This window comes from Dipodomys ordii, unplaced genomic scaffold (assembly GCF_000151885.1).
Source record: "Dipodomys ordii isolate 6190 unplaced genomic scaffold, Dord_2.0 Scaffold3, whole genome shotgun sequence".
NCBI classification, from domain to species: Eukaryota; Metazoa; Chordata; class Mammalia; order Rodentia; family Heteromyidae; genus Dipodomys; species Dipodomys ordii.
In genome coordinates this window covers 7683535-7699248 of record NW_012267219.1, presented here as the reverse complement: position 1 = coordinate 7699248, position 15714 = coordinate 7683535, and the positions used below count along the sequence as shown (strand labels likewise).

Sequence of the window (15714 nt, the reverse complement as noted above, 5' to 3'; positions counted from 1 at the left end):
GTGTGTGTGTGTGTGTGTGTGTGTGTGTGTGTGTGTACGCAAACTGTTTCTTGAGCTTGAACTCAGTGCCTGGGCACTGTCCCTGAGTTTTTGTGCTCAAGGATAGCCTCAGTTCTACTTCCAGATTTGTTTTTTAGCAGGAGATAAACGTCTCACAAGACTCTGATGGCCTGGCTGGCTTTGAATGCAATCCTTAGACCTCAGCCTTGTAGCTAGGATTATAGGCATGAGCCACCAGTGCCCGGCCATGTAAGGTATTTTTTTACCACATATTTTAGAAGAGAAATAAAAGGGAGAAATTATATTTGACATGACTCATTCACACTGAATCCACACCAACCAGCACCTGAGGATGAACACTTCTACTTGCAAGTATTCACATCATTATTATTCTTATAGGATTGTACTGGCATAAAGTTTTCTAGTGTGTTTTTCAAATTCCAGTTTCCCCTTTTAGAAAACAGAATGATACCCATCCATCTTTAACCTTCTAGTGCCTTTCTTTTTCATCTAGAATTTCCCAAAGATTACTAATTATAGTTTAATTCACCTGAAAATCATCATAATACCCTGAGATGAAAGGGATCTAGAATAGATCTTAAATAAATGATTGGATTCTCACTTGCTATTTAATGTGCTACTCACCCACCTCAAATTCCCTGTTACTACTATTCCACTTCCTTCCTTCTCGCTTTTCCGCCTCTCCTCTCCTTTCTCTTCTTTTCAAACAGGGTCTTCCTAAGCTGCTCAAGGTGGCCTCAAACTCCTGGGTTCTAAATTATCTACCTGCCTCAGCCTTCTCAGTAGCTGAAACTAAAGGCATGTACCACTATGCCTGCTTTTATCAGTGTTTTACCCTTTTCAAATTAATGCACATTCCCTTAAACAGAATGCTTAAAAAAAAAGAGTAATTCTATTTTATCGTATCAATTTACATTACATCAAACAGTAATCCCAAGCTAGCTTTTTAACATCATAATTAAAATAAAAACAAAATACTTTTAATATAAGTAGCAATGTTTTATATAAAGTATAAAAATTAAGCTATTAACATTCTAATTTTACTGCTTACTTTTAAGTATGCAGCTGCCTCTTGGACAGAAAGTGTTCTGTGACTAGAACTGCCACATTCATGATCTCCTGGAAAGATTAACATATTATTAATTTTCAATCTCTAAAATGCTGTACAACAGAAAAGAAATAAAATTTACATTTTAAAAAGTATATAATTATAGGTTATATTATTATAAACAGTAAAGAAAGATATAGGAATTCCAATAATTAACCTAAATAAACAACAATCCTTACACAAACACTAAATGAAAATCTACCTTATAAGCTCCTAACTTCATTGTAAGCCAATATAAACACCATGTCACAGTGATCAGCTACTTTCACAGAGTTTGGCACACAGGAGGCCCTCTACAGATATTAATGCTAAAGAAAATTTCAACAAATTCTCTGTGCTAACGTCTACATCTATTCTGTTTCTGTTTCTCTATCTGTTGTTTCTCTTGACTTTGGCAGTATCAGGGTTTGGACTGGGGACCTAGTGCTTGTTCAGCTGGCCCTTTATACCACCGAAGCCATGCCACCAACATTTCTTTTTTTTTTTTTTTTGGCTGGTCCTGGGGCTTGAACTCAGTGCCTGGGTGCTGTCTCTGTGCTTCCTTTGCTCAAGACTAGTGCTCTATCACTTGAGCCACAACACTACTTCCTGCTTTTTGTGAGCAGTTTATTGAGATATGAGTCTCATAGACTTTGCTGCCAGAACTACGATTCTCAGATCTTAGCCGTCTGAGCCACCTGCACCTCAGTCAGCACAGCACATCTATTCTTAGAGCCGATAATTCAAGGACTCAAGTAATTTTGAACTTATTATTGTACGGAAACATTTTCATTTACAGAGTATAACTAAGCCTATCTTTAACAAGGCATCCCTAAAACATTGTTTTAACACAGAGCAACAGGAAAATTAGATAGAAGTTCCTAAGTATGACTTTGTTTCTACAATGCGATATGCTACAAAAATTTGGAAAACTACATTTGTCTTTTCTTGTAATCATTTTTAAGAAGAAAATTTAAAGCTTTTACTTTGGGCTAAATTTCTTCACATTGAACTTAAGTTATAATTTTCCCTGTTCTGTTTCTCTCAAATATTTTAAGGATTTTCAACATAAAAGGACAATAATTAGGAGAAATTATTTATAAAATCTTCTATAATAAAGTAACCATGTTCTTCTTTATCATTTTTGCCCAAGAATTCAGATTTTAAGGTTGACTGTTATAAGAAGGGAAGAGTATCTTTTACTTAAACAAATCATCAAGCTTTACAATGAATCCTCAGATAATCAGATTCAGAAAATCTAGAAGTTAAACTATAGCACACGGCCAAATCCAGCCTGCCACTGGTTTTTATAAATGAGGTTTTATTGAAATACAGTCAAGCTCATTCATTTCCATAGTATGTATGGTTATTTTCATGCTGTAATGGCAAAACTGATTAGTTGTGTCAGAGAGGTAATATAGCCCACAAAACATAAAATATTTACTAACTGGCACTAAAGAAAAACCCTACCAAATCCTACTGTACAAAAAGAACTCTAATATGCAATCCAGATTATGTTGACCTAGTGTGTTACAGACTAAAACATCATAAAACAATATTATAGGGTCTGGGAAGGTGGCTCAGTGGTAGAGCGTTTGCCTTGCATACATGAGGCCCTGGGTTCGATTCCCCAGCACCACATAAGCAAAAAGAAAAAAAATCCGGAAGTGGCGCTGTGGCTCAAGTGGTAGAGTGCTAGCCTTGAGCTGAAGAGCTGAGGGACAGCGCAAAGGCCCAGATTTCAGGCCCCACAACCAGACCCCCCCAAAAAAATAAAACATAAAACAATACTATAGAAATGGTTCTAAATGTCTGTATTAGCAATGTCAGGATTTCCTAACATATTTCTAGGTGCTAAAGCATTAACAACTAAATGTCATGGGCTTGTAATACATAAATATAAAACCCATTAAATCAATGTAAAACCAAGGCTTTTAAGGATCTAAATCAAGAAAATGAAAATAGGTAAGAGGATGGAGAACTGTTAAGATTCTAAATACTTCTATTCAACCAGAGAAGAAGCGTCTCATTTATCTATTAGGTTTCTATAATCAGCTTTCCACAAAAGGATACTATACAAAAAAATACTGAAAAACTTCCTTTTTTCTCCCTCCCCCCGCCCACCGGGGTTTGAAACAAGGGCCTTATGCTTTTTGTTCTTTTTACTTTTTTTCAGATAGGGTTTCATATTTTTGCTTGGGGCTGGCTTCAGACTACAATCTTCCTACCTACATCTCCTACATAGCTGGGAGTATAGCTGGTTTTTGTTTAAACAAAATTTAAATTTTAGGCCTATGCTGGCCTAAAACCACAATCTTCTGTTAATCTGTACCTCCCCCAAGTGGCTGAGATTCCAAGTGGGCACCACTAAAACCAGACTCCATTTTAATTTTCTTAGAACTGCTTATAAAAAGGTAATCCAAAGTCTCTTCTTCCAGATTATATGTAAAATAACTTCAAAAGGTTAAGAAGGTAATGAACAGATATGCTGCCATGACAACTTACACATGATAAACTTGATACTATTTTATGTACAATAAATTACTCAAATTGTGCTGATACCTGAAAACTCTCAATACCTGAAAGCTCTCAATACTTAGTAAGAGCAAAATTTAAGGAAAATTCACAAATTCAATTAATCAGTCTGGGATAATATGTTTGCCCAAGAAAATGATGTCTACACAACCACCAAAGAAAATATGCACTGCTATATTTAATCCGAGATTTTAATTAGTTCATTGTTTATCCAAGTCAATTGAAATTTAAGCATTCAGAATTTTGTTACTATTTATTTTGTTACTATTAATAAAGAAGTTGGCCTGGAGGAAGGGGAGATGTAGAGTGACTCTGATCAAGATACGTTCTATACATATATGGATATATCAAAATGAAACCTGCTTGATTCACCTAATTGATGATAATAGTACAGAGAAAATGGGAACTGGTAGTTCACGCCTGTAATCCTAGCTACTAAGGAGGCTGAAACATGGAGTATCATGGCTCAAAGCTAGCCTAGGCAGAAAAAAAAAAAATCAATGTGACTATACCTCTAAAATAACCAATAAAAAGCAAGGCTGGAGGCATGGCTCAAGTAGTAGAGCAAGAAAGCTGAATAAGAACAAGAAGCCCCAATTCAAGCCACAATACTGGAAAAAGAATGTTTAGAGGTGGGGAGGGGAGGATTTGGCTGATTTCAAAATGATATAATATATATGTATAATAATCTAATACACATATAATTTGCATATGATGAATATATATAATATCCAATACATATGTCAGATGGGAAAATATTTCACAAATACAACACTGTACTTAGGAAAGACTATTTCTACTGACATCACTTTTAACATGGCAAAATTAATTTTAAGAAACATCTTTAGAATATCAGTGCTAAGACAATTACCTGCAAGCTGTGCCAATCGATCATGAAGCTTGTATAACGTGTTCATCATAAGATTTTTTTCACTTTCCTAAAATTAAAAGAAGTTATTATGAAATATCTAATTACAAGAAAAATATCATTCTTATTTTTTTATGGGAAATGAAGATGATGTTAAGCGAAATGAAACCCAAGATAGGGACACAAGTGGTTTTTTTCTTTCTTGCTATTGTGTCTAACGTATTTATAAGGTACCACGTGATTTTTATTGCTTTGTATGTCCCTCCCCCGCAGTATAACCCATTTTTACTGTATTTGATGTTGGTATAATTTGTGGAGGGAAAGGGAAAAACAAATTGTTTAAATAGGGATACAGACTGACCCATTGCAACAACAAAACGTACAAGATGCTATGCCGAAAAACAAACTTTACAATTTAGGCACCGGGAGAGGGAGAAGGGGGTGGAACTGAGGAGGCAGGAGGGAAGGGATGGTAGGGGAAAACCAGAGGAGGAGGCAATAATGCTGGATAAGAAATGCACTTATTACCTTGCTCGTGTAACTGTAACCCCTCTGTACATTATTTTCACAATAAAAAACTTTAAAAAATGGGAAATGAACTTAAAATCATTGAAGCTACATGATCTGAAAGACAAAATTATTTTTAAATAGCCACTATATTTTAAGGAACTTTAATTTATAAATCTAAATGTTATCACTTTAAATGCTTTACTTTTTTTTGTGGTCGGTCGTGGGACTTAAACTCTGGACCTGGGAGCTGTCCATCAGCTCTTCAGCTCAAGGTGAGCGCTCTACCACTTGAGCCACAGAGCCACTTCTGGCTTTTTCTGCTTATGTGGTGCTGAGGAATCGAACCCAGTGCCTCATGCATGCAAGGCAAACACTCTACCACTGAGCCACCTTCCCAGCCCAATGCCTTACTTTCTTGAAGACAAGAAATCTGCATTAAGATCAGTGCTAACAAAACAATAAACTCCCCTTACTACCAATAAAATGTCAATCTCTCTACATACAAAGCATGCTTGTATAGATTGTTCTGGTAGGCTCTTATGCATCAATGTTCCCTTCATGTTTGGTTTTAATTTAACTCAATAACATAAAACTGAAGGCATGAATATTATCAGGTTGACATGAATCCTTTCCTGTGCTTTAAAAATAACCCTACATAAAAATGATCACTTATCAAAGTAAGGCAAAAATTCAAGGTAGTTAAAAAGCTAGAAAAACTGTTCTCCGAGAGCAAAATGAGAAACCCAATAAACAAGATGATTCCTGTTCTCAAGGATAAAAACAATTTATCAGATGTATGAAATGTTCTATTACAATTGCAAAGTATAGTGCAAATACAGAATAGGGAGAGAAGGAAAGACCCATTTGTAAAACAGAGACTACTACCGTTAGCTTTGAAGAAAGGATAGAAATTGACCAGCACTCCAGCCAGAAGGAATAGCATAAGCAAAAGCATGAAGGCATGACAGCACTGGTTATATATACATAGCTGGCAGACTAGATTGACTGTCAGTAAATTACTGAAAAAGTTGTTTGAATTAAATGCCAGAGAGCTCTAAATACTAGGAAAAAGAATTTGACCTCATTCTGAAAATTTGGGAGAAAGAAATTAAATACAACTTGTACAAATAAGGAACAGTACTAGTATCAGAATATATGGGATGGCCTGAAAGCAGAAAGGAGTCCAGAGAAGGGACTATATAATACCCTTAAAAGAGCAATTGCAATTAAGATAGACCAATATACATGATGAGCAAGGGTAAGAGACAGGGTTACGACTTATCATACTATCGGAAACTCATTTATTACCAGGGGTTGTGCTTTATTATTTCCTTCCTTCCTGATGTGCCTAATAAAACAGGATTTCTGGATGAACATGACCATGGACCAAAATTAGGAAAGTAACAATTTTTATGTTTTATGATATATAATCATCCACTTATTTTTATTTATTCTGTATGTCCAAGGAAAGAGAACAAGTTTGTATTTGACAACTAACATGCTTTTATTAAATGAAGCTTTAATCAGTGACAATAGGAAAGAAAAATTCATCCAAGGCTCTAAGATCCTACAAAGTCTCTGCTTTAATGTTATATGACTGACAGAAATAAAAAACACTTATTCCTTCAGTTGACTACTACTTGCCTTTTTTTTTTTTTTTTTTTTTTGGTCAGTCGTGGGGCTTGAACTCTAGGCCTGAGCGCTGTCCCTCAGCTCTTCAGCTCAAGGCAAGTGCTCTACCATTTGATCCACAGGGCCACTTTCAGTTTTCTGGTGGTTTATTGGAGGTAACAGTTCACAGACTTTCCTGTCCGGGCTGGCTTTGAACAGTGATCCTCAGATCTGAGGATCTAGGATTACAGGTGTGAGTCAAAGCGCCCGGCCTACTTGCCTGTTAATATTTTTCTAACCACTCCATTTTTCTTCCCCCACCCCCAGGCCTCCACTTCTATGTCAACAGGATTCTGAATCAATTCAATTCTTATCTTCCCTATGACTAAAAAATCCAAGCCATCAAAATCAAGACTTTAAAAGTAAATAAGCAGATTGGGAATGTGGCTTAGTGGTAGAGTGCTTGCCTAGCACACACAAAGCCCTGGGTTCAATTCCTCAGTACCATATAAACAGAAAAAGCTAGAAGTGGCACTGTGGCTCAAGTAGTAGAGTGTTAGCCTTGAGCAAAAAGAAGCTCAGGGATATTGCCCAGGCTCTGAGTTCAAGCCCCAGTAAAAGGTACTGAAATCCAAGATACTAAAAGCTATGTATTTGTGATACAGTACAAAAATGATTTTCAATCCAAGGTTCAATATGGGAGTTCCAATGATAGTGTAGTTTATGAAAAGCATGGTGAATCTGGTAAATCTAAGGAATTAAAGTATCTGAAAGTTTTGAAATATGTTTCTGATCCAGAAAAGAGGCTGATTTCATTTTTGTCTTATATTTTTTATATATTCTTATATATTCTAGCCTCACTTTCCTTCTAAAAACAAAACAAAATTTGAATATTTGGTATATCGTTAATGAACACAAGAGACCTAGAAATAAATCTTTTGATACACAGATCTGGATTGGATAATTACCAAAAAAAAAAAAAAAAGCCCCAAAACCTAACCAGACAGAGCTGGTTCTCATACAGCAAAATATATAGTGTTATAGTCTCATGCAAAAAATTTCAGCATTCATAGCCATGCACCAGTGGCTGGTGTCTGTAATCCTAGCTACTTAGGAGGCTGAGATCTGAGGATCTCGGTAGGAAAGTCCGTTAGACTCTTATCTCCAATAAGCCATTAGAAAACCGGAAGTAAGCCCTGTGGCTCAAGTGGTAGCGAGCTAGCCTTGAGCTGAAGAGCTGAGGGACAGCGCCCAGGCACAGAGTTCAAGCCCCATGACCGAACAAAAAAAAAAAAATTCAGTATTCAAAAAACTCAACTATAATTTTTCCAAGAATTATTTTTCTGATGAAAATTTAATCATATTGATCTATACTATCATATAAGAGATTCATTTATTTAATATTATATGAGACAAATTCATTTGGCCATCCAAATGGCCAAAGAATTATGGTCTAAGTAAGATTTTTATAAAACATTATTAAGTGTACAAATCAATGCTGAGAAAGAAATAGAAAGGTCTTGGCCCTACTTACATTAAGTATCAAGTATACAAAATTAACTATGAACCTGCAATTATACAAATCACTATTTAAAGTTACTTTCTTACTGTTGATGTGATGCTTCTTTCTCAGTTTGTCTCCTAACATTTCAACTTAAGTATAACTATTCTATCACTCCGTTAAAGACCTATAAATAAATACACATTACAAGTTTTCAAGTAACCCTGCATTAAACAAAAATAATTGTATAATTTAAATTAACTACATTGTAAAGGTCTGTTCTAGTAAGACCCACATATTATGCTAAAGCAGTCATTTCATTTTAGGAGTGAAAAAAAGGTGAGTGACTAACAAATTTTCCTATATGTTGTTTCCTTTAAATATTTCCCTCTTCTTTCCTCAACTAGCTTTCTCTTCAAGGACATTTTCCACTGTATTATATCTTTGGTTAAATAATGGATTGTAAACACTTAGGATGGTGCCTGGGACTGAATAAGCACTTATAATGAATTGCCATTATCTTCATTATAATTACTACTATTAATCAGAGGTTTAGTACTTCAGTTTTGCCACCATGAAAATTAAACCAAAGAAAACCGTCTTGTTCATACTGTGGCACTGTAGACTCAAAATTGCAACTAATAAAGTCGGCCTTTTAAAAACAAATGTCACTATAGAGTATTGCTGAACACTGTTGTTTCATAATTCCATCTTGTGGATCTGATTAATTCATTATACATTACCTAGTACAATAATTTCCTAATTGTTCCTATAATAAAAAATACTAACAATGAATTGCGTACATACATATACACACATATACTATATCTGAGCCATCAAAATGCTTCAACATCTTTATCTTCCAAGTTCCTACAATGTAGTAAATAAAAAATACTTTAAATAAATGTAGGTCTAAAATGGATTTTATAGTATCCTTTGAAAAGGAAAGGAATCTTAAATAAACATCAGTATATTTCATTTCAATCCTCTGATGATTGAATAGCCCAACCAAAAAAAAAAAAAAAGACCCAAAAGGAAACAAAATGAAGACAGATGACAACAAATGCTAAGACAATCAACAATTTAAGACAACAGGTAGACTTTAAGTGTAAGACTTAGATCTTACACAGAAGGCATGCCATTTGGTAAGATGACTTCCATTTTACCTGGCAGTTAGCTTCACACTAATAAATAGTTCATCTTGTAGGAGAAAATCAGTACCAGATTTAATTTTATATGTTAAGGAATACTCAAAATAAGAACATGTATTAAAACCAAAAGAATCTTTTGTAATTTTAGTTGTTAGTCATCTTAAAGAGTTTTATTATATAAAATATTACATAAAATATCAGTATTGTGATCTTTTACTTACTTGTATATTTCCAAATGTTTCATCAAAGGGATTTTTTACTATCAAGGAAAAGAGAAAAAAAAGAACTATTAGCATAACTTAAATATAAAAATTTAAATCCTTCTAAATAAGTACTTAAAGTGGCAGCATGTACATTGCTAAAGCTGAATGAAAAAATGCAAAAACAAAATCAAAGTAAAAAACTAAAGATAATAAAATTGGGGTAGTATTTTTACTTTCAGACCTCTATTTTTAGTTTACTTCATAACCATAGAAAGCAAGTTGTTCTGATGAGAGGCTCTAAACTCAAATCCAGCTTAGCAGCATCACTTTAAGCTAACATCTTCAAATGTAGTTTTTCTCTTTTATAAAGTAGGGATAACAATAATGCCCACCTTATATAGTTGTCAGGATTAAGTGAGATACATCTGTATGAAATTCTTAATATGTCTATCATTGATCATGGTCTAAGTATATACTACCAATTATTATTATTTTCCTTTAAATTGAAAAATTCATTTAAAATGCCAACTTAAAATGATTAAAAAATCTTCTTACTCAGGTACTGGTGGCTCACACCTGTAATCTTAACTACTAAGGAGGATGAGATCTGAGGATCCCTGTTCAAAGCCAGGCCAGGCAGGAAATTCTGTGAGGCTCTTACCTACAAGTAACTACCAGAAAACCAGAATTGGAGCTATATATATATAGCACCAGTACTGGGCCTTGAACTCTGGCCTTAGCACTGTCCCTCAGCTCTTCTGCTCAAGGCTAGTGCTCTACCACTTGAGCTACAGCACCATTTCCAGTTTTCTGATGGTTTACTGGAGATAAGTGTTTCACGGACTTTCCTGCCCAGGCTGTCTGTGAACCGCAATCCTCAGATCTCAGCCTCCAGAATAGCTAGGATTACAGGTGTGAGCCACCTAAGTTTCTTTTTGTTCAAGGCTAGCCTCTGCCACTTGAGCCACAGTGCCACTTCTGGCTTTTTCTGTGTATGTAGTACTGAGGGATCAAACCCAGGGCTTCATGCATTATAGGCAAGCACACTACCACTAAGCCACCTTCACAGCCGGATCAACATTTTTTAATACTTTATTTCTAACAAAGTATTAAATTATAAAGAAAAGATTTGATACTTTTTATACAATCTCCTTAACCCCATCTCCAAAATATAAACAAGTTTTAAACTAAATATGTATCATCTCTCATAGTTATTCAGACAGAATCGTCTCTCATCCCAAATATTTAAATTTTTCATGTATTTTATACAGACCATATACTGTATAATCCAGGTTATTACTTAGACTAACTGGTCTCACAAAGTAGTTCACACTGACCAGCTTTCCTTTCTGAGATGCTTTTCTATTTTTATTTGAGAAAACAGGAAGTCCCATAGGAACCAGGAATTGCCTGATTCTAAGAAAGCTCATGTGAGAGACCAGTTTAACAAGGTACAATTAAAAAAAAAAAAGGTTGGGGAAAAAATATATCCTGTTATCAAAAGAGATTTTGAGAATGGATTTCTAGCCATTTCTCTACACAACAAAAGGGTTTAAATTTAGGGGGGGGAAAAATTCAACCAAAAAATATCAAAAGTCCTCAAAAGGGAATTAGGGAGAATAGATATCTTAAAGATGACATACGAATAGGAAAAATATGTTCAATATCATGTTTAATTTTAATATGAATTTTGGACAGTTTGATGTGAAGCTATATTGTGGTCAATATGCTACCCCAAATTCCTTACTAATGGACTTTCAACAAATTGACAAAATAATATTTTATAAAACAGGAATTTTACTTATTCTTTATATGAAGTAGTAAGTATATAAAAGGCAGTTCTAAAAAAAAAAAAGTTTTAGGATCCTTTTCCGGTTCATAAGTGTGATGATTGGGTTCTCACGCGCTTGCGTGATATGTGCCTCCCTCTAAACCTTGTTACGACGTGGGCACATTACCCTTCTGATGTGAAAAAAAAAGAAGTTTTAAAGTCTACAAAGAAAAGTCAGAGAAACACAATTTTATCAGATTTATACAAAATTTTTTGTCAGCACTATCAACAGAAAACCGGCTCTTCAAGTATCTCTATGAAAGCATAACCAAATTTCTGTGACTAAACTGCTCTACTGGGTCTCACAACAGGGACCATGTGTTAGTCACATTCACACTAGTGGAGCCAAGCACAGTATTAGACATATATTTAATGCTTGAAAATGTTGATTGTGCCATCTAGGCTAAACCTACTCTTTATATTTTACTGTGCATTATAACACTGTAAAGTAAATGGGTTATATTCTGCAAGAAGCTGGAGAAGAGTAGGTGTGGAGCAACTGGGAAGGTATGAGACTACAGAGAAAAATCGAGAACAATAGTTCTGTTGTAAAATATTGCTCTGCCCTTTTTTACCCTCTAGATTTCTGCCTCTAATATATTAGGCTGAGAGACTAAAATCTAAAAAGCCAAGAGGATACTTTCTGTCCTATGCACCTCTTTGAAAAAAATGTCCTAATGACACTGTCACCTTCTAAATTAACCGACATACCTGCTAAATTAATAACATAAGTAAAACATCCTTGAGGTTAGCATTTTAGAAGGAAACTCCATCCAAAACCAACAACTCTAGTAAACTACAAGTCCTCACATTTCTGAAAATATTTTCATTTACCTAATTTTTCCTAGATCATTTTACTATTTCTAAAAACATTAAGAATAAACCTCATCCAATTTAAATCTTAAATGGAAGTAAAAAATATTTCACCTGTAGTGAAAATATATAATATCACCTCCCAATTTGGCAACTGTAGAGGGGAGAAAATGACAGCATTTCAAACGAAGCTACCAGCAAAACTTTGCAACTTCATTTTTATTGTTCAGCTTCTCCTCAAGAGACCAAAAATGGATTCTAGTTCTTATCAAATCCTAAAATTGTAATGTCAAGGTGGCACTTCAAAATCTATTCTCTCATCTCCAATATTTTAGTTTAGGTTTCTAAACTTCTTCTCCAATATTTTAGTTTAGGTTACTGCAAACTTCAAATATATCAAACTTTTTCTTAATATTCTGACTTACCTTTACTTTAATCTAGTCAAATTACTAAAGTTCCTACAATGTTTAAGTAGATCCCTCAAAATTCCAATTGTTTCCCACCACATTTAACAATACACGTATTGATCCAAACCTCACCAATTTCAAAATCATTATTAGTTTTACTGAATCTTTTACCAAGTGTACTTTTTTTTACCATACTCTTAAGCTGAAATCAAATCTATAAGCCATTATGAATTCCAGATAAACAGAAACAGTGAACACTTCTGTAGGCTAGTATACTTCAAAGCATATGTGTATATGAACCGAATAAATTGACGATCTGTCAGAAAGGTTTCATTTTTGGTTACTAATGACCAAAATGGGAAGTCTACATTGATCTTATTCTCTCACAGCCCAGAAGAAACATAGTTTAACAAATATTTACTCTGTGCTTGTCTGTGGAAAGTTGTTGATGAATAGGTACAAAAACAACAAAACATCCTTTCCCTTCATGAAATTTATGTTCTACAGTGGTTCAAAGAGACAGTGAACAAACAAATATTAAAAACACACAGTATGCCATTTGATTTTATGTACTTTGGATGGAGAACAAAAGGAATAATGCTTGATAGCTGAACGAAGTAAGAAATTTTAAGTAAGATAGAAAGATAAAGTTCATATTCAGATTGCATTTGAATAGAGATCTAAGTTACCACAGGAAATATTCCATGTACATGTCTGAAATTTCAGATTTATCTAAAGACTGTAAAGGTATATGAAGGTTGTAAGGTGGTACCAAGTCTAGACTGTTACTCCCAGAATGGAAGGAAGTCAATATGGCTAGAAAGAGTAGATAAAGAACAAGAAGTGAGAAATTAAATGAAATTGGTAAGATTTAAAGAGTCAGCAGGTACAGATTCTGTAGGTTTAAACATTTTTGTTTATTTCTCTAAGGGAGAAAACTGGAACCATCTGTTATCTGGCTCATGCTTTACAAGAAAGGCCGAAGTACTAAGGTATGGTCTACCCTCTGATTTAAACGTAAATTAATGAATGATCTGCTATTTACCGATCCAAGAAAACAGCAATTAGCACATTTATGATTTTTTCCTCCAGTTTTCTCAGCATCAACACAGAAAGTTTTAGTCTGTGCTTACATGTTTCTATTTTATGCATTTGGAAGACACAAAGCACAAAAATACTTCCTTCAGATCTGTCTGATCTTCATACCTGAAAGTCTTCATTCTCCTTTATTTTATCCCGAGGTCTCAGTTTACTGCTATGATAAAACCATGAAGAATGTGTACTACTTGTAACTTGATGTAAACTCACTCTTCACATTCTCATTCTCTTTATGACCACCATATATTATGATCTAATTATTTGGTGTTTGTTTCTTCCCCCAACAAAACTACAAAAATCCCTATCTATCTTAATACCTTGAAGATACTGGGTGATAAGGATATACAGAAACTTGAAGGCATACCAGTGTAACAATCTCATCAATGCCACAAAGCTACTGTAGTTCTGATCAGTGTACAACCCTCTCCACTGAAGAAAAATAAAGCTACATTACATTTACTGAGTTTTTGCTATGTGCCAGAGAAAATACTATTGCCATGTACTCCAAAAGTATATTTATCCTCACAACACCTTTATGTTAAAGAAGTTATTCCACTTTTGGGAGCAGAGATATTGGTATATGAAAAGGTAAATATAGTTTAATAAACTGGGATTAAAAAAGATAAGATTCAAGCTGAGCACCAGTGGTTCACACCTAGCCACTCAGAGGCTGAGATCTAAGGATCGTGGTTCAAAGCAAGCCCAGGCAGGAATGTCAATGAGTCTCTCATCTCCAATTAGCCACCAGAAAATTGGAAGTGGTGCTGTGACTCAAGTGGTAGAGCGCTAGCCTTGAGCTGAAGAACTCAGGCAAGACCCATGACCAACCAAAAAAAACCCCAAAAAAACAAAAAACAGGTAAGATTCAAACTTCAGTATATCTGAGTCCTTCTCATTATAGAACAACCACAAAAAATGTTTTTCCTCCTGGTTTAAGGAAACTTTCCGATTTTTTAATATCCTATGATATAAAATAACAATGAGTGGATGGGTGAGGGAAAAACACAGTTGATAAAAAAAATACTGGGCTGATTTTTAGATAAGGAAAAATGTCTCTTTAATATAAGTTCTCTAATTCAGTTTGGGAGGTATTATCAGTAGTACACCATGCTTCCATGGTAGAATGAACCAGAGCTCTTTCTCTCACAATAGTGCTCCAACTGCTTTGGAACTTTATCCTGAGTTTTTTTTTTTAAGGCCCTAATTTCTAATACCTTATCACATCTAAATGTTTTCATTTGACTTACTTGCAACTTAAGAGATTCACAAACATGTATCAAGTATCTACTAGGCACCTGATTTTGATGGCTGCAGGAGACTAATAAATAAACATAAGCCCTTTCCAAATGAATTTCAGTTTAAAGGGCAATAACTCTATACATGGGTTTCCAAAAAGCTCCTCACAATTCTAACTCTATGCCCTTAAGGTTAGGTATTAGTCTTAAGAAAACTAAAGTCATCCAGGCAGTTAAATTCATTTCCCTGAATGACTCTGGGTTGTACTTTTTCAGAACATTCAAATTTTCAAATCCCATCTTTACCATTAATGGCTTAGCCAGGCCATAATTACACATGAAGAAGGTGAGAGGAATAGGAGTGTGAGGGAATATTTCCAACAGCTGCCAAACACTGCACCTGTGTATCAAACATCTCTGCACTTAGCCATCAGACAGACTGATCTAAAAATGGACAGAGTGGAAAAGACAGGACATTCTTTTTGCAACAAAAATTTTGCCCATTTGTTTTTTAAAAGTTCTCCAAGTATTTCCTGGCTTTTAGAAATATAAGTTAAAGTTACAAAACAGGCCCAGATTACTTAATGTATACTGAATAAATTAGAATAAAATTATCTAGGGGTTCATTATATAACTTGCCTAAGGTACACTTTGGTATCATTCTTTTTCTAATCATAATCTTTCTACTGTAATCCCACCTATCTGGATGAGAGACATACAAATCTAATGAAGGATAATGAATGAGAGAAGAGGGGAAGGGAAAAAACAAATTGTTTAAATAGGGATACAGGTGGACCCATTACAACAATGAGACGTACAAGTTGTTATGTCAAAAACGAACTT

General features: G+C 34.6%; 1 protein-coding gene across 5 annotated transcripts in view; it reads right to left on the bottom strand.

Moving 5' to 3' along the window:
- Positions 1 to 15714, bottom strand: part of Lemd3 (LEM domain containing 3) — a 56917-nt gene that overhangs the window by 27140 nt on the left and 14063 nt on the right. For all 5 annotated transcript variants that reach the window (XR_001175270.1, XR_001175267.1, XR_001175271.1 and 2 more), the window contains exons 2-4: positions 9506 to 9543; positions 4515 to 4581; positions 1073 to 1140 (exon numbers count right to left, since the gene is read on the bottom strand). Coding sequence is in view for 2 of the 5 variants with exons in the window: in XM_013022094.1 (XP_012877548.1) it covers positions 1073 to 1140; positions 4515 to 4581; positions 9506 to 9543 (173 nt within the window). In the remaining 3 variants the exon portion in view is untranslated. The remainder of the gene's footprint in view (positions 1 to 1072; positions 1141 to 4514; positions 4582 to 9505; positions 9544 to 15714) is intronic.